The sequence below is a fragment of the Mycteria americana genome, chromosome 2 (assembly GCF_035582795.1).
Source record: "Mycteria americana isolate JAX WOST 10 ecotype Jacksonville Zoo and Gardens chromosome 2, USCA_MyAme_1.0, whole genome shotgun sequence".
Lineage (NCBI taxonomy): Eukaryota > Metazoa > Chordata > Aves > Ciconiiformes > Ciconiidae > Mycteria > Mycteria americana.
Genome location: NC_134366.1, coordinates 21,192,483 through 21,218,976, shown reverse-complemented (window position 1 = coordinate 21,218,976; position 26,494 = coordinate 21,192,483). Strand labels below are relative to the sequence as shown.

General features: G+C 35.2%; 1 protein-coding gene across 13 annotated transcripts in view; it reads left to right on the top strand.

Annotated features, from left to right (window-relative positions):
* The window catches only part of MLLT10 (MLLT10 histone lysine methyltransferase DOT1L cofactor), a 143,538-nt gene that overhangs the window by 34,466 nt on the left and 82,578 nt on the right, over positions 1-26,494 (top strand). For 8 of the 13 annotated variants that reach the window (XR_012774147.1, XM_075492677.1, XM_075492678.1 and 5 more), the window contains 5 exons: positions 6,541-6,579; positions 9,389-9,498; positions 15,747-15,850; positions 18,376-18,469; positions 20,496-20,591. Coding sequence is in view for 12 of the 13 variants with exons in the window: in XM_075492677.1 (XP_075348792.1) it covers positions 6,541-6,579; positions 9,389-9,498; positions 15,747-15,850; positions 18,376-18,469; positions 20,496-20,591 (443 nt within the window). In the remaining variant the exon portion in view is untranslated. The remainder of the gene's footprint in view (positions 1-6,540; positions 6,580-9,388; positions 9,499-15,746; positions 15,851-18,375; positions 18,470-20,495; positions 20,592-26,494) is intronic. The other 5 variants (XM_075492681.1, XM_075492686.1, XM_075492682.1 and 2 more) reach the window with 4 other exon arrangements.

Below are 26,494 nucleotides of genomic sequence, written 5' to 3'. Positions count from 1 at the left end.
TAGTTAACTCTTGGCTATTTGGGTTATTGGAGGTGGAGTGGGATAGGGGAAGTTCAGTTATCCTAGATCATAGTGACTGTACTAGCCAAGTGGTTTCTAGACAGTGTTGTGGAAACATTCCACTTAGTGTTGGAAACTCATGCAGATGGTTCTGCACCAAGTTGCTTGTGTGTCTGGATCTGGAAGGACTAAAGAGTTCATGTGAAGTGCCAAGTGGAAATGGATTCTGTTGTTGCTCATAGCCTTTTCTGGTACACTGGAGACTACACAGATGCCTCCCTATTCTTGGCTTGGTGATGGTGGCTGCTGTCGCTGTAATCAGAACCTGTAGTGAGCCCCAAGAGATAATTCTGTCTGGATTTGAATGGAATATGTCCTAGTCTGCTTCAGTGTCCCTCCTGTGCTTTCCATTGTCAGAGGCTTGAACTGACCCTGAACAGAAGCAGCTAAGGTCTGGTTGCACATGTTTGTTCAGTCTCCTCACGCTGTGTGAAAATGGTCATTCTGCTCCTGCACTTGCACAGATCTTGGAAACAATACAGTTGCATTTAGCAGAGTGTAGCCTGGACTAATATCCATGGTGCGGCTCATCTGTCAGCAGGTTATCCGTGCTAAGGATTATTAAGAGTTGACTGTATTTGATTTAATTAATTTGTTAAGAGTAGTGAGACAATGCATGCTTATGATCAGGTTGATTGTCAGAAATTTTAGGAATAAGCTTTGAATACGTTTTAATATTTTGACTGCCTAATATCTGTGACTGTCTTACAGCTATGGTTAAGTTTTGTGAACAAAAAAATAGTCTTACCTATATGTGGACTTTGTGGAATTAGTTTTTCCATAAACACTAGGACTTTTTCAGTGTTCAGACACTGCAGTTCTGTAAATTCTGTCAGGTTATTTAATGGGTTTTGTTTTATTTATTTATTTTTAATTGATAACTAGAAGTAGAAAAGTAGGATTGAGTTGAAAAAGGAACTTTTCTGTTTGAATATATTTATTGACAAAATTCCTTGCTAAATTTGGTATTCATGTTCATTTAGGGGCACCACTGTGATTTTAAACACATGACTGAATAGAAAAGTTTTTTAAAATGCGAAAAAATGATATGTATATGAGTTGCTTATTGATTTGCTGTCTTACGTGTAGGAAGGCTATTGCAAGAGAGATTAACTTTTCTTTAGCTTTGTACTCTGTATGTGGTTTAGTAGTTGGACAAAATATAAACACATTTTTTTTTTGAAAATGAGAAAAGCAACAAGTGAGCATTTGTTTAAAGATACTTGAGCATTTGTTTGAAGATACTGTAGATTGTTTGACAGTTTTGGGCCTTCTCAATTCAATAACATTTCCTTAACTGTTGCAGTAATTTCCTTTGGGTTTTTGACACTCTGTGAGGAAGAAATAAAATCATGACCATTTGAACTGATTATAATTTTTTGAATCCCAATTCTTTTATCCTTTCCTAATACTGAGTATGCAGTCTGCTTTTTTTAAGCAAATTGTTGTGTCTAATAGTGTGCATCTCCTGTTTAAATAGTTTTCTTACAGTAATCTTTGTCCACAATTTTCTGTAAGCCTAAAAGGGTTGATTTTGCTGTACAAGTTCTTACTTTGAAATCTGATTCCACTGGATGATGATCAGGAATGCTGTGTAACAGCATTCTTTGTGTGACTTTTCACCAAGACTTCTTTCATGCAGCTGCTTGGGAAAAGGCCAGCTAACAATGCGGTGGTTTTATGTCATCGTCCAGGCCTTCTTCCCATCCCCTGGGTTAGTGTTGGGATCTCCCAAGTCTATAAATACATCATATACTAGATTTTCCTATTGCTACTGGTATTATTAGAGTCAGCAGCTCTCACCGTCAGGTTTACTGTTCTGATGAGTCTTCTTGGTATTAATGTGTAAGAATGCGGATAGTCTAATGTCATATGTACACATTCAGGCATATGTATTTTGCAAGAAGTGCTTACCTACAAATGTTCTCGTCCTTTTGTGCAGATTTGTAGGAGTTTGTATGTGTATTTTTTTTTTTTAACTGGGAAAGACAGTAAAAATAGATAAGCAATTTAAAATATTTTACTAATATAAATATGCATGTTACCATATAATCTATATTATATATTTATTATTTATATTGCTAGTAATCGTAATGTATAACTAGGAAAAAGAAATTTTAGAGCTTTAGGTAAATATTTGTGGCATTTCTTCCTTTTGTTGTATAAAAGGATTTCTTGAGGGAGGGGGGAGAGACTCATTCATACCATAGCATGCCAGATAAAATCATTAAAGCTATTAGTTTACTCACTGGACCAGTGGAATGTAATCTTTAGCTGTCTTAAAAACAAACTATTTGTTGTACTGCTGAATAGTGACCCAAAGAGAATTTTTCTTATGTACCAATTCTTTAGTTTAGGAACAAATTTTGATAAATGGAGAGTTTGGTGAAATTCTATGGTAGGACTCTACAGAGTGAAGCCTTTTATTCATAGACAAACAGTATTTTTTTTTTTTTTAACATAAATTGTCCCTTCATTCTGTGTACCAATGATAAGGTGACTACTAACCACAGTGGTGAGATCTCTAGCTGTTAGTGTGAGCACTTTCTTTTTACCCACCATTGAAAAGAGTGGATCAAACAATATAGTGAATAATACCATATTAATTATAACAAACTCTAAAACTGTATTTACTAGGGTAAGGAAGAGACACTTACTTAAGCTGACAGATTTCTTTTCTGCAAGTTTTATTGTCTTTACAGGAAAGGAAGATCAGGGTCAAAACAAAAGTGTATGGAATGCCTTAATGAAGAGACACTTAACTAAAGGTCTAAAATAGTACTTAATCTTACCCTCTGGCAAATGGTAACAATAACGGTCTCAGGTACATCTTTGCTGGATTCACCTTTCAGGGTGGGAGGGAGCTGAGTCTTGGGGTCAGTCAGCAGATCTGATAGTTGTGGAAACTGAGGGTGCAATTTCATGTAATCTAGGACAGCTGTTGACCTCTGCTGAAAGGAGTGCGCTGTGGTTTCTGGGTGTTTCTTCACTGGTGGTTTTGTGTATGGTAATCACACGACCTCACTATGGATTGCATCATCTTATTTACTGATCTTACTGGAAGGTAAACTTTTTTGTTTTCCCCCAAATTTAGTAATCAGTTGAATAAAATTTTATCTGCTCTGCTACATGGCAAGCTCATACTACAGGGAGAGGTTAGGGATGTACAGTTGAAAGTGAAGAGTAAGGTGAGACCTTACCTTTTAGTGACAACCCACAGTTGAAATGGATTGAGGTGTATCCTTAAATTACAACCTGGAGCAACCCTAATAAGAAACTAACATTTCAACAAAGAAAGGTTTTTCCGTGCTAGAAGAATACATTCACTTGGTTTAAGAGCGAGCTCTAGTTACAAATAAAGTAAAATTTCCTTAGTGAGATATAATGGAACTTACTCAGAATGCATAAACAAATTTTGCTCTGGAGTTGGTGCATGGTTAGGAGATGGTGATGACATCCCAGAGCTCTCTTGTGGGACCACACTGGCACTATGGCTGGATCTCAGTGTGACTTCATGATTCTGGCCTCTGCAGTCTGTTACTGCTTTGCAGCACAGCTTCAACATTGATTGTGGGACATAGTGCTAGTGTATTGCCTACTTTGTGTCTGTTAGTTCACAAGCTATAGGTGGACTTCTCTTGCTTTGGATGGTAGGATGGATTATAAGTCTGTTGCTGTTATTTTATTATGAAGTAAAAGATTATAAAAGCAAGACTTCAAAATTTGCACTGGAAGATGATTTAAAAGTACTATGAATTTATTTATGGTGAAAGTGCTTCTGAATCAAGTTTTGAACACTTAAATAGTAGTTGTAAAGGCAAAAATTTAGTTAGATGGATAATGTACTGTGTATTGTTTATCTTCGTGGGTTTTCTTTGTTAAGTTTAGATTACTTTGTTAGATTTTGCTTCTAGTTATAGAATTCTTTGTTGGCAACAGTCTTTTGTTTGCTGGTGGTGAAATTGTTAGGAGTTACCTGTTTTCCGTTGCATTGGGATGACAGATCAACTATTTATTTTCAGTTAGGGTTCTGGAGCCCGAGATTTGTTACTCTGAATGTTAATGAATAATGTATATTCAAATTATACCTGCTAAGCATGTACTGTTAGGTTTTCACCGAGTTAAAAATTAGTTAGGCACCTGAAATAAAAATCTTAGCAAAAGATTGGTAAAATCTGGATAGATTCTGTGCTGGTAATTAAACGTTTTGCATGCCAGAATGAGACTTAAAAATCAGCAAAACTCAGTAGTGTGTCTTTCTGAGGGATAAATCAAAATAAAAAAGGACTCAAGTGAAAAGCTGGGAGTTTCATAAGACATATTTAAACTTTGAGGGCTTTTCAGCATGAATTTCCAATTTCTGATATTGGAGAAAACTGTTTTCATTATTATTGTTATCAGAGTAGATCTTGGAGTTGGTTTATATGTGGTTTTGATGTTGTTTTAATGTTGGTTGAAGTTGTTTCCTAAGACCTCTTCAAAGGTAAGTGTCTTAGCTATACTTGTGTGATGTTATCTTAGAAAGCACAGTGGGTTTTTTGTTTGTTTGTTTTGAAAGGTAAGAAGCATTTCCCAAAGTTATTGGACTTGAAAGCACAGTTGAAGTAAATATGTTTAATTTTAATTTGGCTGTCACCATTAAGTTGTGTCTAATAAGTAATAACCAAAAACTGATGACATTTTACAATTTCTGGATGGAGACATTGATTGTTGTAGAATATTGGATCGTTGTTTAAAGCAAAAGAGGCAGTGAATCTGCCAGCCCATGGTAGCCTGCTGTGAGTACTTTTTTCAGCGGTTTCAGAGAAAGTAGTTCTGATAAGAATGCACAAAAGCAAGCAAACTCAATGGCTGATTTGAATCCTTATAATACATTTCTTAATTCCTTGTTTTTAAGCTAAAGCCTAAGTTTATTTTAAAATAAGCAAGCCAGATATTATCATCTAGTAAAAATACTATAATTGAGAAAGCACATGCATAAAATAGCCACCTTCTCAAGGATTAATAAATAATAAGTCAAATAAGAAAAAAAAAAATTCTGAGGATAGGGAAAACTTTAAGAACATTTTGCAAGATGACAGTATCTGTATTTACAGAAACGTTTGTGCCCGCTCCCCCACACCCATTAAAGTTGTCCTGAAAGGGAGATGAAAGCAGAAGTAAATTGTGTATAAGCAATTCAGTGACAATAGTAAGAGTTTGTTAGTAATTACTGTAAATTTTATAAGTAAAATTAAAATAAGTGAGTAATAGATCTGTGGCCAGTTGTTTGCATGCAAACCCTGCACAACCAAAGTGAATGGAAGCTTATCATTGATTTAAATAGTAAAGGATGTGGTCTCTACAGATGGTTTTAAAAAACTAATTGGGAACAAAAGTGATCTGAAAAATGGCATGAGTTCCTGGCTAAGTTTGGAGAACAATTAAGAAAAGTCAGAGTATCCTGTTGTTATTTCTGTGCGGTGTTTTGGGTGAAGAGGAATGGTGATAAATTAATTTCACTTCCAACAGAAACCAGTGGGAATGTTTTGAATGTTATTGAATGTGTAGAACAGTGCTACTGGAGTTTTTTTTTTAAACTCTAAAACACGTGTATACAACAGTATTTTTTACACTTAAACATTGGGACAGCTCAAAAGGACTAGATTTAGTGGGGGGTGGGTGTGTGAGAAAAATATGTATAGTTGCTGATGAAGTTGATAGTTGCCCAAGAATAATGTAGCAAGTGATTTGAATAGGAAGTTTACAGTGCAATCTTTATGGCTTAGATGGAGTTAATTGAAAAACGTGTTTTAATGTAGTCTTAAATATCATTAAGTCCTTATAAATGCTTGCTTCTCTTATCAGCTATGTGTACAGTTTGCATGGATGTCTCTTTAGGATGTCTCGTTATCCCTGCAGACAAACTAGGCAGTTGTCATCCAGTAAGAAACAGTAGACAAAAGCACTCAACTCTGAACATGGTGATAGGTACTTTATTCTGTTGGGGTTCTGAGCTCTGTGCTCTGCCTGAGAGCAGTTGTCTAGAAGAGAAGGAAGTGGCAGCAGAGGATGGGGGAGGCATTTTCTCACTGTGTTACATAGTCAAGAGCCCTCTCAGTTGCAGAAAGCATTAAAAGTAAAGTCTACTTGTATGCTAGTAGCTCGTTCTTCCATCAGTGAGACAGAAGAGAGCTATCACACTTACTTTGTCTGTAGGTATCCTTGCTGCCATGCTTACCCTTTGTAGCAAAAGTGACTAGTCCTTTGATGCTTAGGAAAAAGATGATGGTTGTTTGCTTCCTTTTCTGTTTTCCTCCGCTACTATCTGGTCCTTATATGGTGAAACTTAATCTTCTTGACTTCACTTAAGTTGACAAGTTTTGCGGAGGAGTCTACAGACCTTGAGTTCTCCAAAGATGGAGATTCCACAGCACCTTTAGGCAGCCAGTCCTTAACCACACTTGTTACAGAAAAGTGTCTTCCTTATTCTTTCTTCAGGGAGAGCTGCTGAACCTCTGTCTCTTTCAGTTCTTCCAGGTGAGTTGGGTGTTGCTCTCTGACAATTTTATATTTCTTCGCCGGTGAAACTTTGGACAAAAGGAGATTTAAGCAGTTGTGTACGGGGTCTCTGACTCTAGTGTGAGCTGGTGCTTGAGTTAGGCTTCTTTTATGATGTAGGCGTTTGAGGCTGGTAACACAAGGGTGCTGCAACCTCCCCTATGGTTAAATTTTTATTGGACAGGTTGTGATTTTTCAGCAAGGTCAGATTACCTGGGATCTAAAGATACCAGATGGAAACCAATAGAAAAGGTCCCTTGTCCTCAGTTCTCTGGACACTTATTGACCCCTTGTTCAAAAAGTGTATTAGTGCTGTGGTATTTAATTTGTTTCGTTATATAGATACTGTTTTTGTTATCATGAAAGACAAAGGTGTGCTATTGCCCACAGCTATCCTGGATGTGCGCTCTATATTTTGGAAATCAGGATATATTAAGCTTGTAGGTTTCTGGCTATATTGTTTAATTTTTTTTTTTTAATAGTGATGGAGTAGTATTCAGTTAAAGTTACTTCTGAAACTGGTTTCTTATAGTGAAAATTCTTTACTTACCTAAATTTCAGTTGGCTTAGTTAAGTGGTTGGGTTTTTTTTTAAATGTCTCTGGTATATTTTGTATATTTACATAATATTTTTTCATATAAGTAAGTGTAACTGGAGTACAGGCTTAATTACGTCTGAAGTAAAAGCTTTTGCCATCTGTTTATGAGTAACTAACTGAAGAAGGGTTTTTTCCAAAATTTCAGTGTCACTTTTCTACTGGTTTAATGGCTTTATTGGTGAATGGTGTTTCTACTTGAGTTAATTTTTTGAGAGGAGATTTAAAGATAAATATTCACCATTAACACGATGTTAACATTTATTTATCTGTCGTTAGTAAGATGACTCTGGCTTAGGGTGGTTTGCAAGTCTTGGAAAAGTCCTTATAAACAGTTATTCCCTGAAGATATTTCAAGTAAAGGATGGAACAAAAAAAGACTGTGATTTTTATAGTTTTTTTCAGTTTGTCTGTTAATGATAATTTTAAAATGGTCTGTTGGAACTGCTTTTAAAAGCAGCTCAAGTTGGCAGTTTATACTTTCTTTTCCCTACTCTTCTATTAGTCTTATGCTTTTTCTGTGTGGAATAATTCTACAGACTATTTGTGAATAAAATGATGAAGCAGCACAGATACTGTATTTCGTTGCAGATGAAATAATAGAATGATATGTGTTATGTTGACTGTGAATGTTGACTATAAGAGTTGTGTGTGCGCTTTTTATTTTCTATACAAATTGTAACTACTGATTTAGTAAATGGGGAGGGGCGACACCAATCGGTTGGAAGCAACTAGAAAAGATTTGTACTTTAAGAAAAGAATAAAAAGCATGTATGCAATTCCAGATACTAAATACCATTCTAGAGTCTCAACAATACTACGATAAGTAAGTACAACTTTATGTTTAGCTCAGTTTAAGAGTCAAAGTACAGTTGGGTGAAGAAATTAAGAACCTTTGATTCAGCAGAGTAGTTAAAAAGAGAAAATCCAAGATGAAAACAACTCAAAAAGCTCTGCAGTGAGGCAGTATGATGTGGTTTGGTTTTTTGTTGGCTTTTTTTTTTTTGGTTATTGGATGCATTTGCAAAATGATAATTTACTTTGTTTACCTAATCTAATAATCTGCTAGATTATCTAAGTATGTAAGTCTGTCATTTTATGTCCTTAATATTTGCTTACAAGTAAGTCTGGGTAGGAGGAAAGCACAATTATTTTTAAGGTGTACTGAAGGTCTTCTGACAAAAGACTTTAGTTTTCCTCTTGGGGAAGAACAGAATTCATGCTAAATGATTAGCCACACCAAATTCACTTTCAGATGAGGTAACTCTGTACTATGTGATATTACTCTTGTAATTCTATTATTAGTGTCAGTATATTAATATGTTGGGTTAGCTATATAGCAGTTTCTGCTGAATTTACAGTTAGGGCAAACTGTCCTCCAGTGAAACAAACCGACAACTCTTAGGACCTTGGTATTGAAAAAAGACCTAAAATTAGTCAGTTTCTTTCTGAATTGGTGTTTCCTCCTGCCCCCATGCAACCAAATGTCAGACAATTAGGAATGTTTACTTCTTGAAATGTTGTTAAAGCACAGTATGGTAAGTAACTAAGCATTTATTGATGACCCCAAGTTAATGAGTTAGAACAGGACTAGAAATAGGAGTTGATATACCTATGAAAAAATGAGTTGGCCCCACCTTTAAAGAAGGAAGAGAAGAGATTCGATAGAGGGTATGTGGTGGTGTGTGTGTTGGGATTTCTTTCTATAGAAAGAATACAGGAGTCTAGTCAAACTAGAATGAGTTTGTTTAAATAAAAGGTATACACAGAAGTCTTATATGATAGTAATGCTTGCATGAATACTAGTTTGTTCAGATGATATTTCCCTTTTGCAGGAATTTGCGTAGCTTTTATGCAATGACTATGTTAATCCAAGAAATTTTAAAGAAATAACCTGTTTTTCCATTTGTGTGTCACTGTTTGTATAAATCATTAGTATTTGGATTTCATGGAGTATTATTTGTATAAATTCTCCACTGAATAAACTTAAAAAATGTATTACAGCTCATCTAAACTTTGGATAATACAAAATGAAATGTAAACATGACTTACGCAACTTATGTCTGTAATTTTGTAAACAGTTAAAATAGTCCATGGAAAAAAGTGTTGTAAAAGGTTCTTTGTACTATAATTGAAATGTCTTCTGAGCTTCTAGAAAACATTAAAATTAAATACAATTATAACTTTTTGTAGGTTGGGCTCATGTGGTTTGTGCTCTGTACATTCCCGAGGTGCAGTTTGCAAATGTTTCTACAATGGAACCTATCGTGTTGCAGTCTGTTCCTCATGATCGTTATAATAAGGTATAATTATATGTCTTTTTATCTATATCTAATGTATTTATTTTAAAACTTGTGAGCTTTAATAATATAAAACTACACTTCTTAGAAAGCATCTTATATAGAATTCATAAATGTATGCAGTAATACTGTGTGTTTTCTGCTATGGTTTTAATTCAAGAATGAAGAAAGCTATATTAAATTAAGCTGTGGTTATCTGCCATGTCTCATTATTCTTTTACAGATTAGGGACTGTTTTGTTAATTAAAAATATCATGATCTTTGAATAACAGTTTATTTTGAAAGGAATGTGAAATATTTCCCATAGGTTAAAATATTATTACACCTTATTTGAAATGTTATTATTAATTACCACCAAGTCCTACTGTTTTAAGTATTGATATGATGTTCATAAACATTTCTTTTAGGAAGAAAAGCTATGCTAATATATTATGGCAAAGGATTGCAGGCTTTTGCCTTTGTAAACAGTATTCACTCTAGTGGGATTATTTGCTTTTAGAAGAACTGCTCCTAAATAAGTGTCAGTGAGATGGAATGTTTTATAAAGTGTGGTGAGACTTTATTAAAAAAAAAAAAAAAAAAAGAAAAAGGCAAAGCAATGTAAAAGTAACTTATTAATGTTCTATATTGATAGTTACATTTTTCTACTTGTTTAACTTGTGCTACCTCTTTGCCACTAGACTTAACTACTTCTTCCTTTGTGTTTTTATATTTTCCCTTCTGTAAGCAGTAAACTGAATTTCTGATTAGTTTTATTATGTATTTTTCTTGTGTTGTTCTTTTTACCTCTAGTTTCTTTCTTTTACTTTATTTTATGGTGGTTTGTGGACACTGGGCTAAAAGAGGAATAGACCCTGTTATAAAAGAAAGAAAGAAAAGACATGTGTCACCTCTGGTGTTCTTCCTACAGGGAAACCAGTCCTGTTCACGTTGTCTCTGTGACATCCCCTTCCCCCCCGCCAGTTTATGTCTCTGATTTATGCGCCCCCCCTCCCGTTTTCCTATCCTTTTTTCTTTTTTCATACTTTGGTCTTTTTCTTGTCTGTTTCACATTCTCACAATTGCTGTCAGTATGTTTTGCCCATCTTATTTACCAGTGTATCCGAAAAGCCAGGAGTCAAAATCTAGTTTCTTCTCATGCTTTCTCATTACCTACTACCCGAGCATCTGAATTGGCTCCTCGCTATTGGCTTTCTTCTGCATTGACAAGAACATGCAACAGTGAGATTAAGTGCAGAACTAATAAAATTTTTGTGCTTGGACACAAAGCAGTACAGATTTGCTGTGGCAGATGAGTTTATTTTCTCTCTCTCCTCAACTCTGGGCCAACAGCACATCTGTTTTCTCATTTTTCCTTGAGTAGTAGTCATGGTTTTTTAGTTGATAGTGGTTCTTCACTAATATACTTCAAAAATTTCGTGGAATACTTTGGAGTTTGTTTTATCTTGCACCATTTCCACTGATGGTAATTGATATTGGATGAGCAAATCCTTTTAACTTCAAAAAATGTACCCTGCGTCTTTTAGTATTGCTTGTTCACAAAGTCCATTGTTGGTCTATGTCTTTAGTCTCTAATTCCTTTTTGTTACAACTAAAGTTGCTTCTTTCTTGAACTGTTTTTCTTCCAAATATACGATGTATAGTTGTGTTTTACTGGTAAAATTCTAATTTGCATTTTGTTGGTCTGTAGTTACTGTGATTTTTTTTTTTTTCCTTGCTAGATAATTACTAGTGCCATACAGATCATGTAGATAAAGTTCCTGATGGTGTCTTAGCTTTTCGTTTTCGGCGGTTTTGGTGGGTGTTCTGATTTTGGCCTATTTTCCATCATAACAGTCAGCCTAAAACTACTTTTATACAGGCCACTAAAATGTATTGTAAAATATAATGTGACCTATATCAGAAATTTCAAGGTTTGGGGTCACACCCCTAGCCTGCAAATTATTAATTTATTTTTTTTTCCCTCTCTTTTTATAGAACCCAGTTTTTGCTGTCTTTATTTGGTCTATTTGGTTCAGGGAGATAGCGGTTGTGGATTTTGGGGAATCAAAGAAATGCCTATAGTGCAGTTGCTGCAGCAAACCTTGTGAAACCAATCTAACTTCACTGCCAACAGCAGTCTAGTTGTAACAGCACAGAATTTAAGAGGCAATCGCTGACTGGGGACTCTCCTAGCTTTTTTGATAAGTCTGTAGCCAGTGCTGAGTTTGGTACTGCTGTGGCTAAACTGCCACCAGTTCCTGAGTAGGCTGGTTTTGAGCAATACCCCCAAAACCAACACAGCTACTAATTCCCTTTTCAGGTAGCCTGCAATAACTTCACCTCCCCACCCCCCTTGCTAGTCAGTATAAATTGTGTTTATTTAAATGATACATTTTTTTAGATCAGAAACTTTGTAAAGCATTTAACTCTATCAATTTGGGAGGAAATGGGAAAGACAAGCTGTTTTTTTGAGAAGCAGATATGGCAAACAGTTCTTAAAACATTTGTTGTGCATTGTGAACAAATGTAAACATGTAATTAGGAAAAAATGACTAGAGTTGTTTCTCCTTTTAGAGAGGCTTAATGCTCAATTTCATTCTGTCTGTCAACTCAGATTGCAATAGGATGATTTTAAGAAAGATTTTATTTCCTGTGAAGACCTAAATAATTCTGCATATGTGACTGGATACGTATAGAAGGCTGACATACGAAATTAAGGGAAAATACAGGTCGATGAAAATTACCACGAGAGAAAATTTATACTGTAGTCTTTAAAATAAAAACAAACATTGGAGTTTTGCCAGGAGATAGTACTTAATTTACACATTTTTTTTCTGTGCACTTGTTTGCTTATTGAACACTGCAAAATATGCAGTATTACAAAGTGCAATAATCTTAAATGCAAGAAGAAACACAGCAGGCACCAATGCACGAAGCTTGTCAATGTAAAGACGTTTGGCTGCTATTTCCCTGAAGTTTACCTGCTTCTGGGATTAAAAACTGTAACATTACAGAATGAATCCACTGAATGACTTGATTAGTGGGTTAACTAACAGGAAAGCTCTTCTTACGCAGTTGCTTCCACAAAGAAATGGACTAGTAGTTGCTTTCCTATTTAGTAGATGTTCGTTATTCCTTGGATGGTTATGCATGGATAATCTCTATTTATTTTATGTGAGCTTTATTTGTCTGTTTCAGGTTCATTTGAAAATATGTGGTAATCTAATATAATTACTGCTTTTAGGAGTCTCTTTTAAGAGCTGATTAAAAAATAAGTGCATTTGGAGTTTCTTCATCCACCTAGTAGTAAAGGCAGCTGTTAGACTTTTATTTCAGTACTTGCTGCAACAATGAGAAATTTCTGTACAACTCCTATGTTTGTTTCTGTAAACAGGGAGTACTCTTGGGTAGCTGTTACAAGTAGAATAAACTATTTCTTAAATTACCTTTTGTTTTATAAGGTTTTTCTTGCCTCATCTTCCCTTCTGTCTTTGTTTTTGCAAAGAAGTTTTAAATTTTGAATCTTTGAAGAAAAAATATTGACAGAAACATAAAGGCAGCTTTGCAAAATGTATATTTTGCCATTAAAGAAACTAAGATATTTGTTGTGTGTTTTGAGTAAAATTTCCTTGCTGAGTCAAAAGCTTTGTGTAATGTTTTGCTTATTTTCCAATGAGTCTGGGAGAAGTCTAAGTACTCTCTTCCCTTAAGAGCTCTGAAGAGCAGCGCTGCTGTAGGTGGTGGGACACAGAGAGTTTTACCCTTCCATATTCCAGAGGTTTCAGAGGAGGTGTAGCAATTGCATGGAGTTGCAAATGCGTGGAAGTCTTTGGTTTTCTGCTTTGTGAAAGAAAGATAAAGGTTCTCAGGCTTCTGGATTTGTTTGTGGGCCTAAGAGAAGGTAGAGGTATGAGAAGCTCAGCTTTAGAGAGAACTTACCGTCCATGTTGGAATGGGAAGATGAACCTTCTTTGGCCCCATTTCATATGGAAGATTAGAAAACATGTTTTATACTTCCCATGGCTATTGTAGGAAGGATAGAAGTTCATTGAGCTTGTTAAAATGGGTGGGCAGTCCACCATGTTGTGTTTAAACTTGTTCGTAATGTAGCTGATCATTTGTTATTTTTCATTCATTTTACTGAAATTGCTTTAAGGCGTCCTGAAACACAGACCCTAAGTATAGTGTGTAGTGTTGAAAAACAGGGCATACATTCTTACTAAATGGAATGCTTGTATCTCTCTTCTTTCTGAGCTTCAGTGAGGAAAAAAATTACAGATCTTAAGGCAAAACACTGAAAAAACAGAACAGTAACTGGAGCTTGAGTTTTATGGGGTCTGTTGAACTCTCTATTTACAGAGGTACCTTACTTTTGAAACTACTTACACTTAATATAGTTACTCAGATGAGGTTGATAAATCATGACCTTGTTTGTTTCTGAAATCTAAGTATGTCAGGTCATGGTACGGAAAGCTAAAAAGCAGCCAGTCTCAAACCCCATCAAACAACTGAATTATCTGTATGCACTACCTTGATGTACAAAGGGAGCAAGGCAGAGAATTAAGTAGGATTATCCCCTTTCTGATCCTTCAAATGTTAGGATATAGGGTATGATTTTAGGATATATTGGCTATTGGGTTTAATGCTTTTTAAAAGTCTTGTGGAAACTGTACAAGAATGGCTCACCTACCCTAGACTCTCGCATGTTAACAAAAATGCTTTAGTTAGCTGATGTCTCATGTTAAATGTTGTTCTAAAGACCTCTGTTAAAGGCTATTCTGATCTCCAAATTTCACTCGTTTTCATGTCTTTCTAAGTAACACTGGTTTTGCATTATATCCTTTTTATTTTTTATTTCAGTGGTATCTTGGTCCATTTTTCTTAAACTGTATTTTCTACTACCCATGGTTGATGTTCTTTTATTCTACTCATTCTCTGCCTCACTGAAGGGAGGTTGTGATACAATTACAATAAGTCAGTTACAGTTTAAACGTAGACAATTTTTTTTTTGGGGGGGGGGTGTCTCTCTTCTCATCTGAGATCTTGTAATGGGATTTTCTACAGAGGTAGCAGTGTGTCATTTATGTTTGTTACCTCAATAAGGTTCTCTCTCATTTAAAAACAGATACTTGACTGCCCCAATGCTGGAGGATACTTTCATTAAGAGTCTATTCTTAAATTGTTAAATTTTACCCATAAACATGTTATGATAGAATCTCTCTAAATGGCATTTCAGTAATTAGGACAGTAAAAAATGGAAAGAGATTTAGTTTTGCGTGATGTTCCTCCCTGAAATGCTGGTGAGAGATTGTAGTGACGTCTAGTACAATAGTGAGCTTCATACAGCATGTATCCATGTTTATTTGCCATATATTAAAAAAAGAGTATTGAATAGTGAGAAGGATTTTGGATTCTTTTTGTCTTAATTTTTTTTTCTTCCATTTTACTGAGAGTGTTTTTGAAGATAGTACAAATTGCTCTAGTATCCCAGTAAAACAAATAAATTGACAGAAATACAATGAAAACATTTTCAGGTACTAGACAGGTGGTTTTCATTTTAGCTTGTTTTTGAGCTTGAAATGGGTTTGATATATTAATTTAAGCTTTGTTTACAGAAGGTTCTTGCTTGATTAGTTTCTAAGATGTTTATGGGGCTGTCCAAGTCATGCTGAAATTAAAGCAGGGTTCTGTTAAACACCATATTTAATTAAAGGTAACTGAGCATCATATGAATATCGAAGCATGCTATGAGACTTCTGAAAATTCTTTACATCAAATGTACAGATAAAATTTCAACTTTGCAGTTTTTCTGTATGTAATTTTGTAGCCATATGCATGTATACCATATGGTATCTTGTACCATTAGGCACTCAGTCTAAGTTGATGTTTCTGAATGCCACCAATACAGGTAATGTTAAATGAATGTGAAAATGATTGAGACCTAAAAGGACATAAACACCAACTTGAAAACAACGAAAGTCTTAAATGCTATTAACCTTTGGCTGTTTTACTGTTTGGCTAGTTCAATAGCGGTATGGAATTCAAGTAAATTAGTAATTGTACTGCTTTAGCGTTGGTGAAGTCTTTCACAGATCCAAGTGTCTACCAGGTGATCTCCTTTTGCAAACAGACATAATTAGACTTTTGCAAATAAGTTCTTATATAAGTTTAGCTGCAAAATCCAGTAGTTCTCACCCTAGAATCTCCTGTGAGTAACACAGAATTTATTTGTATGCTTCTTATCATGTTAAGTATTTTCTCTTTGATAGACGTGCTATATTTGTGATGAACAAGGCAGAGAAAGTAAAGCAGCCACTGGTGCTTGTATGACATGTAATAAACATGGATGTCGACAAGCTTTTCACGTAACGTGGTAAGTATATTTTGTTATTTAACATCTCTGATGTTCCAGAAAGAATCAATGCACACAATGGAATGATTAAACTCTTTATTTAGTGTATTTCTGAGTAAAATAATACAGTAAAGTGGTTTGCGTAGAAATATCTAACTTGATTATACTAGAGTTTACTAACAATATGGCAGTGGCAGCATAGACGTTGCTGTGAGCTGCAAAAGCTCACAGCAATGTCTGATAATGTCTGATAATACTCCCTTGGATTGTATTAGATGCTGTGTGTTCCTGTGAATAAGGTTTAGTAGTGTTTTTTTTTTTTTTGGTCTTCTGTTACTGTTCTTAGATTATATTTTATAGGATATGGGAATGTGAAGACATTGTTTGTTTACCTGTGAACTGATTTGATGTTTACTTTTGGTAAATCAATGGGAAAAATTATTGAGCTATACATAAAAATGCACTAGATTCACCCCTGCTGGTACAGATTTCCAAACATTTTGGGGATAATTTGCCTCACTGGTTTTATCTAAATGGTACACATCTATCCTGAACTATTCATTTAGGCTTCATGTGTAGCTGCTGCAGAAAAACAGCGTGTCCACTATCTGATTCATTCCACTTAAGATATTTAGGTTTGCTTGCATTTGGGAGATGCTTATCTCGCTTTATGGACTTCTAAAAGAGGCTGGATAATTAGATTAAACCACATATCAACAGGTAAAAGGAAGCAAAAGGAGTTCCACCCCAAAATTTACAGGCATTATTTGTTTTTTCAAATTCAGCTGAAGCTATTTTGCAATAGATAGCAGATTTACACAGACTGTCTAGCTACATAATCTGTGGATTTACCCCTCTGTTTTATGAGTGCCCCAGTATGCTTCTTCATGACCAGCTCAGTCAGGGAAATGGTATTTGTGCACCTATTTAAATTACTTAAATGTGTTTTTTTCACTGTAATCAAGTGGTACTTTGAATGTCTTGTGCAGATCTTAAAGGATATAATTCTGTAGTTTAGGCACTGATTTCTTGGCAACCCTTCTTTTTTTTCTTTTAATTACTTGACTATTTGGCAGGTTTTACTCTTTCATAAGCATCTAATTTTTCATTGAATGTGATCAATGTCAAGTTTCTTTTTATGGTGAACATGGCTTGTGTTCCTCAAAGCGTACATACCATGCAAAGAGGTTACTTACAGATGTGGAAAAAATGTATACATCCAAGTGTTTGCATGAAAAGGTCTCTTTTCTTGAAAGACTTGGATACATACAAAAGTCCTTTTCATCTTTTTTTTTCTTCCAAAACTATGTTTTCACTGAATGCCATAAAGAGCATGAGAACTAGGTTCAAAATTAAAATATTTATCTTGCCAATTTTTAGAATTTCTTAATTCTAAAAAAACCCAGGTATGCACTATAAAACGATATCTATGATATCTATGCAGACAGACTATGACTGAGGATATGGAGAGGCTTCTGTAATATTTAAAAAATGGAAGAAAAATGTGAAAACTACAGAAGGCAGAGATCCAGTGTGAGGTGTATCAATTTTGGATTAACAAAACTAATGTCTAAGGAAGAATGAGGTTGAATCCATCTGTTTTTGTCTAGCAAGCTTAGAACGATAAATCTTTGCCTAAAGAGATAATGTTAAATGTTTTCTGTAGTTGGCATCTGCTGTAGGTGTGCATGTATTTAGGAAGCAGTATTTCTGGGTTGTCCAAGAACATAATGTATAAAAGAGGGGAAAGTGATTTGAAAAAGCAATGAAAATAAGCTGCCTTATATATTGTTCTTTCATTTCAATACTCCCGTGCATCATTTTGACTGTAACATTGCATTATTATGCTAATGAAAATGATATGGAAATGAATATTTGGTTTTTCAAAGTGTAAGTTGGTTTTGATAAAGAAAATAAATCAACATTACAAACTGTGAAAAGCAAATTTGATTTGAAGAAAATGTTGTAGAATAAGGTAATAATTAGCCCAGGCAACGAAACTTGTAAGCCTTATTCTTTTTAAAAGAAATTAATCTGCCACAGTCTTTTAAACCAATAAATATGGTTTGATTTATTATGTCATTGAAGTTCTATTTAAAAAAAAAAATTAATGTAATTTCCCTGGCAGAGAAGGATGTATGCAACTTTAGAAGAATTTCTTCTTTGGATCTACAGTATGTTTGTTTTTTTTAAACTGTTCTTTCCATAGGTAATTTTTGGCTTGAATTTGAGCTAAGAATCATTGTAAATTGTTTGGTTTATTTATTTGTGGGAGTAGCTGCATAATAAATGTAGATGTTCAAGCTGTAAGCTTGTGTGAGTAGCTTAAAGACTATGAAAAAGGCATCAGGCCAAAGTATAAACCATACCTGTTTTTCACTGGCCTGCAAAGGTCGGTTATGTGCTCACATGCCATTAGAAGTCACATGTGTGGAGATCTCTTCTATTAAATGCAGATATAAGTATCCGGATGTTATCAGCTGTGATACTGTGATACAAGTTGATGTAAAATTGCTTTTCCTGAATGTTGTTTGGTTTATTTTTAGTGCACAGTTTGCAGGACTTCTTTGTGAAGAAGAAGGCAATGGTGCAGATAACGTCCAATACTGTGGCTACTGTAAATACCATTTTAGTAAACTGGTATGTATTTGTTAAATTCTATAAATAAACGTCACTGACTTACTTTTTCACTCTGAATTGCTATTAACACTAGAAATAATATTTTCACGTAGCTCAGAAAGTAGATTTTATTTAATTAAAACAATGTTTTAATCACAGTTACAGAAGTACTAACTAAAATGTTTTTATAAGTGGTTACTTTCTAGATATGTGGGTTCTTCCCCTCTGCCAGAAATAGCATGCACATTTAGTGTTTTTTTCATTAAGTTCCTATAGTGTTTTCTTTTGCTATTTGATTAGTTGGCTTCTAGGAATTTAGTCCATTTCGGAATAATCTAGAAAATATTACTTGTTATCCTGTATGTTAGAGAATAAAGAAGCCCTCCATTTCGTTCTGCTTCTGTTATCCCCCCCCCCCCCCCCTTTTTTTTTAAAAAGTGTTTTTCCTTTTGTTCTATCTCTCACCGTGTAGCCAGTGGATATTCCCTGTCTATAAGTTCTCTGAAACACAACCTCAAGGAAGTAACTTGAGGTTTGATTTTTAAAAAACAAGCAAGCAAACAAAAACCTTTGAAATTTCTCAGTTATTTCAGTAGGTTTTGGATCAGACCTCTGGAGTCTTTCCTGTCACTTCTTACCAGTTTGACAGTTCCAGATATCTGTTTATGTGTACGTGTGTGAGTGTGTGGACTTGAAGGACTTACTGATGTTTAAAAAAATGTTATTTATGAATATTGAATTATGAAAATTAAAGACTTAAGTTCAGATACTGCTGTAAGTATAGTTAACTTGCTGATTACTTGTTTTCACTGCTAAAAAAGGTGAATACCTGGGTGACTTTTGAATAGGTTGCAATGAGGTAAAAACACAGGGCCAATGAACCATTTTAGCTTTCTAGAAGATAAGCTTGGTGAGATTAGCTCTATGCTCTTGTGAATATTGATGAGTTTGCTTCATAATGAAGATAAGTCAGGGCTTTCTAGGCCCTTACTAAGCTAAGATTTTTTTTTTTAAATTATTATTATTATTATTATCTTGAGCTAAGTATACAGAAAGAACAAAAATGGTCTATTACTTAGCAGTGAAGGCAAGCTCTTACACTATTATGCATTTGATTTGAATGTTCCAGTGCTGCTATGATTGAGAACAAGTATGTTTATTTAAAAAGCAAGTTTAATGATAAAGACATAACTCCATATTTGACATGTAATTAGTTAGCTTTCCATTGCAAAACTATGGTGGTAAGAAAGTAAAGACTGGCAAGATTGTTCAAGTGTTTTAGTGTTTCTTTAGGATTATTGTGACTGTTGATGCCTGGTAAATACAGGTGTTTAGTATTTACTACTGAAGATAGTGGGTGGCATATGTCTAGTATACCACTGAAAACTTTGGTCGGCAAAGCACTGACCTTAAGTGTCTTTATAATGCTATCTCAGTTATAATAAAATAGCAAACATTTTGAACACTGGCCTAGCGTAAAGTATTTGCAGTCCCAGACTAGGCTCTCAAACATTACACCAATACAGGCAATTACGTCTGCCGCTTGTAAATGCATACATGGCCATAGCATTCTGTATGCTATTTTTTAAACCATTTTAATGAAAATATTGCAGACAGGCCACTTGAATAATAAATCATGAAGCCATAAAGCAGCCACCTTACAATGCATTTCAAGCATGTGGCAGTGCTAGCACTGTGGCTTTGTGTGATACTCATTTGAGCAGCATCTTTTCTGTTTTATGTTACGAAAACTTGAAAATGTGTCTAGGATCTTCTGACCTTTAAGAAGTGGCATATCTCATTTCTTTGTGGAAAGCGTATCTTGCAAATTCATGGGAGGTGTAAAAGTCAATAAAAGGATAGGCTTTTTTCCTGGTATACATTGGGTAGTCTTGTTAATTAGTGTTAGTAATTTGTCAGTTTTTCAGTAACAAGTTTTTTTTTTTTCTTCAAGCAGTAAGGCATCTTATCAGTTGAAATGCTTTATACTTTTTATTTATTCAAATGGTTCCTTTTCTCTATCCATAAATATATTTTCTCTTTTTAGAAAAAGAGCAAACGGGGATCTAATAGGTCATATGATCAAAGTTTAAGTGATTCTTCCTCTCACTCTCAGGATAAACATCATGAGAAGGAGAAAAAAGTAAGTGGATTTGTCGTTGCTAATTATGTGGCACATCTGCTTAATAGTAGAACTTTCTGATAAATTTAATTTTTGCTCAAAAGCATGAAGGAAATCTTGTTCCTGAAGCACTGAATAATAAATAACACAGATGATAAACTAGATGTCCTAGGGTCCAATGAGGAAACATCTTCAGGTGTGTTTGTACATGCACCTTCCTATTCCTGTTTATCATCAGTTTTGGGATATGCACTGAAGCATATCCATTCGGAAGGCTGCTTCCATGCAGTTTCCCTTGCTTTAATTTTCCATTAGAGATTTTTTTGGTGTAGCCTTTGTGACTAGGTGAGAAAGAAAAACCATTAGGCATTTTAGCAAGTGTGCTGATAAACAGGTGCATCTAACATTTAATGTTTTAACCTGTTACATCTTTTTCTCCTCATCCAACAACTGACATCTCTTGTTGACACATTTTACTGGTACCGGTGGTCAAGCCCACTGTGATGGCAAAATACCTTGTCATTCAGCTGGGAATCCTCCTGTGAGGGTACAAAGAACATAACTGACTGCTGATTTCTATCGTTGGTATATTCTTTTAGCAATTTAACTTTACATATTTTTAAAAAATAATTCTAAATTTATAATTATTATTACTTTACTTTTTTATTACTGCTAGATTAATAGTTGTCTATGGGAAATTTGTCATCTAAATTCAACACAGGGTGATAATGCAGTTGCACAATAATGCAAATTTGCTTTGGCTCTTCTTTAGCCCTCTAAGAATACATGCAAAACTACTCACCTGCACACATCCTGTACAACTAGCCCAATAGACTTTTTTGTGGGTGTGGGTAGACTTAGTTTTGCGTTATTCAAAATCATTATATAAAAATTGAAATCAAAGAATATATTGACCAAATGTGTATTATATGAAGGAGCTATATTTATAGTGACAGGAAACTGAATAACAAACGTCAGTCTTCAGACCCTTAGTCTCCTTAATATTTGATTTGGTTTTTAAGCTCACTTCCACTTTGGATGGATGTTGATCTCCATTGTTCTTGGGTAATCTTCTAAAAAGTGTCTTTCAATCTGGTTAGTGGTGTAGGTGAATAGTTTCATCTTCATCTGGTAATGCAGAAGAGAGTGTGCATTGCAATGTGGTTGTATCTCTAAATTTATGACTAAAAAACCAAAAGTACGGGTTTTTGGCAGATCTCTTTTCTTAGTAACACATTGGTAGGAAAAAAAAAATCTTGAATTACAGACTACAGAATTACCTGCAAGGTAAAACCTTACCAATATTTGCCATATTTTTTTCTTAGTTCGCTTATTTTTTCACCACTAGCATATTTCAGGTCATGTTTTGTCAAAACACATGCATAGATTTTTACTCACATTGACAAAACTTTGAAGTTGAATTTGAAGAAACTTTGAGGTGTGAGCATGAGGCTTGGTTTCAGTTTTGTATGTCTGAGCAGTGCAAAAACCTGTTGTGGTGGGTTTTTTTTCTTTTTTTTCTTTCTTTTTTTTTTAAGTGACTTTGACTGGAGATACTATGCTTCTTCAGGTCATAATACCTGTAAAATCTTCAGGCAATACTTGGAGGGACTTTCTAACAGAGTGTGTTCAGGCAATGTATCGGCTATATTTTCTGCTAGCTGCTCAACTTCTGCTCTGGAAGTGTTTTGATGTGGTTCTTCTAGAAATAGTATGTTGTGGCTTGTCTTTGCAAGTCCTGGCCTTTTTCTGTGACTTGAAGTTTGGTAGAAATAGGATCTTAAAGTTTCTTCTACCTTTCATGAACTGAAACATGATAATCCAGAAGATCTCATGATCTGTAATACCAAGTGAAGCAATGCAGTTTGAAGCACTAACCTGCTATTTGACATTCAGAGGTTCTCATGGCACGTTACAGCATGTTCACTTATCAAGTTTAATTTGCTTTATATGTTGTATAATAATAAAACACTCTTCTAGTTAAAACCACCAAGTGGTAAAAACAGTTGCCGTTTCCTAAAGCTGTTAATCACCTAGCTTTTTGTGCCTACAGATGTTTTGTTTGGCATTTTTAATCTTACATGTTCTATAGTTAAAGAATGACCTGTGCTTTGCAAAATACTAATCTTCAGTCAATGAACCGTATGTAGTATGGAGGCTTATTCTCTCGGTAAATTTCATTACCTTCTGCATGTGATGTCTTATATAGTATATCAAATATACAGTGTATCTTGGAGGAGTAGGGTCATTTTTAGGGTGACTTTCCGTATTTTCCTGTTCTGTAAATCCATTTGGAACCTAGATTGTTGTCATGTTACAGTAAATATGTATATCTTTCTTCCCAGATACAGTGGTGTCTCCCCCTCCCAGTAAGGGCACTCTAGTTTCTACTTTATCTTTCATCTTTGTTCTTTGGAAATTTGGATAATCTGATCTTTAGGCATCCTTAAAGCTTTCCCTTTTGCCAAGCAGAGGCCATATGGGTTGAGGATTGGAAGCATTTTTATTGCTCAGACCTCAAAAGCTACCCAATTGCATATAAAGTACTACTCTGAATAAGAAGAGGTTGGTCTGAAAATGTTGATAGGGATAGCTGTCATTTTTGTAAACAGGCACTGAGTTGAAAGCATGTGTTTTCCTTCATAATATGTATTTAGTCTCTTCTGGGCACTGTGCTTAACGAAATCGATAGCAAATATATAAAGGTATAATAATTAAAACAAACCAACCTTTGGTATGATTTAATTTTAATGAGGAATTTGAAGCTACAGAATAAATAGCTTAGTTATAGTCTGATTACTGCTGCACTAGGTATTGTTAGCTTCTGTGGCAGAGATGTTATTTAGAAATTATTAGAGACAAGGCTGTGTGCCTCGTAAGTAGGGTTGGTAGTATGTTGCTTGACATCCTGCTATAATATCCCTTTTTTCAGGGCCCAGGTGCTTACCTCAAGCTTTTTGGGGAAAAACTTAGGCCACCATGAGGCTGTGGAAGAATACCTTGCTTTGCTAATGTCCCTGGCAGCCTTATCTTTGGAAGGGACTAAAGAAGAAACTAAACATGTCTGGGATTGACCTTTGTGTAAAGGAAGTGTTTCTTGCCACTTATGTGAAAATTAGGCAAGCTTACTAGCATTATATGTTTATGACTTCTGAAAAATGTGAATTTACTACACAGTAAGTAACTATTGTATAGCAGCTGAATTACACAAATTCCTTTTCTACTAGAAGTGCTTTGGTCTGGACTGAGCAGGAAGGGGAAATTTAAAACTCTTTGCTATCATGGCTCATATGATGCAAAATAAACAAAAATGGGCTTGTGACTGAAGACTGCAAATGTGTAAAAAGTGGTGACTGAAGAGGCAAAAAGAACAAAATAGTGACAAGGAGCCCCAGGGCACTATTACAGAAGTTGCAGGGCGTTAGTCTGAGGAGAACCTAAAATGCAGGAACCAGGACAAGTATTCTAAACACTGAGCTGTTGGCTAAAGGGAGTTCATTATGGGCATCTTCTTGCTGCTTGTCCTGTCCTTGAAGAAACATTACACCTTCTCTGATTTTGAGGGGAGAAACTTGAACATCTAAGAAGAGTTTGAGGCAGTGTGTGACATTCAGTGTGTTCCACTGTAGCTGTGAGTTTGGTTGTTAGGCCCATGGGAAGGGAAAGTTTAACACACACCTCTACTCATTGAAAGTTTCCGTAGGCTAGCAGTGTGTTGATTTGTGAACTGCATTCTGAACTGCCCAGACTTTCCCAGTATGTTGTGAAGCCCTACATTCATATGTCAGGGCTATGAATTTCATTTGGGAGAAACACACTTGATGCTTTTTAATGTATTTTAATGCTCTGTGTGGGCTGTTACAAATCAAGTCCTAAACACTCGGATCAAGTGCTCATTATGTATTCCTCACTATCTGAATAACCGACTGTGAAAACATAAAATTGATCTGCCATGCATCACATAAGATTCTGTGGCAAAGACAGGAACAGACTGCAGTTCTTTGGGTTACCATTCAGCTGCATAAGCAATGGTTTCCCTTTTTTCCTCTTACCAAAAAAAAAAAAAATCTGATTTAGTCTTGAAGAGTCAATTTATAGTACTGCATAAAGCAGAGTGTTGCAAAGGCAATTCTAATTATGTCATTCCTCTGTTAATTGCCTCATTTCATAAACTTAATGATGTTATTTGAACATTGGGGTTTTTGTGTAACTTTTTAGGGAAAAGATCACCAGACTCATCTCAGTAATGCAGTATCCCACTGCATTTGTATTAATTTTTAAAGTTTTTGTTAATCAGTTTAATAGATTTGACTGTTTAATACTCTCAACTGTTTTTGATATATGAAGCAAAATTGTAAGAATGCTAAAGATAACTAGAAGAAAAGTGTTTTGCATCCACTTTGAAATTACTTCAATTTTAATTACTGAAGTAATGCTAGATAAATATTACTCAAATGAGAATTGTGTGGTGTGGATGCAAATGGTGATGCTTATCCATGTTGACTTCTTCCAAATTCTATTCAGTCAGAGGGAAAGAAGAATGCCTCTAAAACACCTCTAAAAACTGGTTAATAAGTATATACTGTATGTAGCTCAGTTTATAGATGGTCTTTAATATCTATCTATGAGCTGCATAACCTGGTTCCTGCTTCCTGGGTTTTTGTGTGGGTTCCCTGGTGTTCAAAAAGGGGTGACTTCATGCTGCAGTCTTTTACTGTTGGTGCTGGCAAATAGTATTTCTGTTTCTGGGTACCTGTTCTTTACTGACTTTGTAGGAGTGTGATTTTTTTCTTTTTTAACTTTTCTTTTTCTCTTTTCTTTTTTCTCTTCATGTCAAATTGTGTTGAAAGTCTAGTTACTTGGGAGGATTGACAGAGTGTGACTGTGTAAACAAAATTTCATTAGAAAGCTCCTCTATCTGAGTATATTCAGTAATATATATCTTTAAAGTCTGCAGGATTAAGAGCAAAGGTGGCATCTTGTTGTTTGATTTGTTGCCTGCTGAAGTTCTGTGTTAACTTGTGCTATATTCTGTGTCAGCCTGATAATCAACTGCATGTAATCTACTGGAACTGGCACCAGCTGGTATAGATGGCACACCAGAAAGATCTCTTGTGGAGGTCAGGAAGAACTATATAAGGAGATAAGCTCATTTTTATTTAAATTTTCTCTCCTTTAGTAAGAGGAAAAGTAGGAACTTCTGTTTCAATTGTCATACTTATCATGGAATTACTGATTTGACTACCTCATATTTTTTAACCTTACAGTAACACGTCCTATATATTATGGAAAAAGAAGCAATGCTTTTAGTGTACCTTAGCACAACAAACACCTCATAATAGCATTAAGCTTGGCACCTGGGATTGGTTAATTATTGTAAAATCAAAATGACAAACACACCACCTCAGGTATACCTAAAAACTACTCTTTAAGATGTAGAATTTTGTTGCAGGCTGCATTAGCTGCAGCTGTCCCTTTACCCTTAAAGTACACATTTTAGTCTTCTGCTTTTCACTGTGAAAGAAAATGTGCTGGTTTCGGCTGGGGTAGAGTTAATTTTCTTTATAGTAGCTAGTACGGGGCTATGTTTTGGATTTGTGCTGAAAACAGTGTTGATAATACAGAGATGTTTTAGTTGTTGCGAAGTAATGTTTGCACCAGCCAAGGACTTTTCAGCTTCCCATGCTCTGCCAGGCTCATGGGAAGTTGGGAGGGAGCATGGTCAGGGCAGCCGACCCAAACTGGCCAAAGAGCTATTCCATACCATATGACGTCATGCTCAGTATATAAAGCTGGGGAAGAAGAAGGAAGCAGGGGACATTTGGAATGATGGCATTTGTCTTCCCAAGTAACCGTTACGTGTGATGGAGCCCTGCTTTCCTGGAGATGGCTGAACACCTGCTTGCCCATGGGAAGGAGTGAAT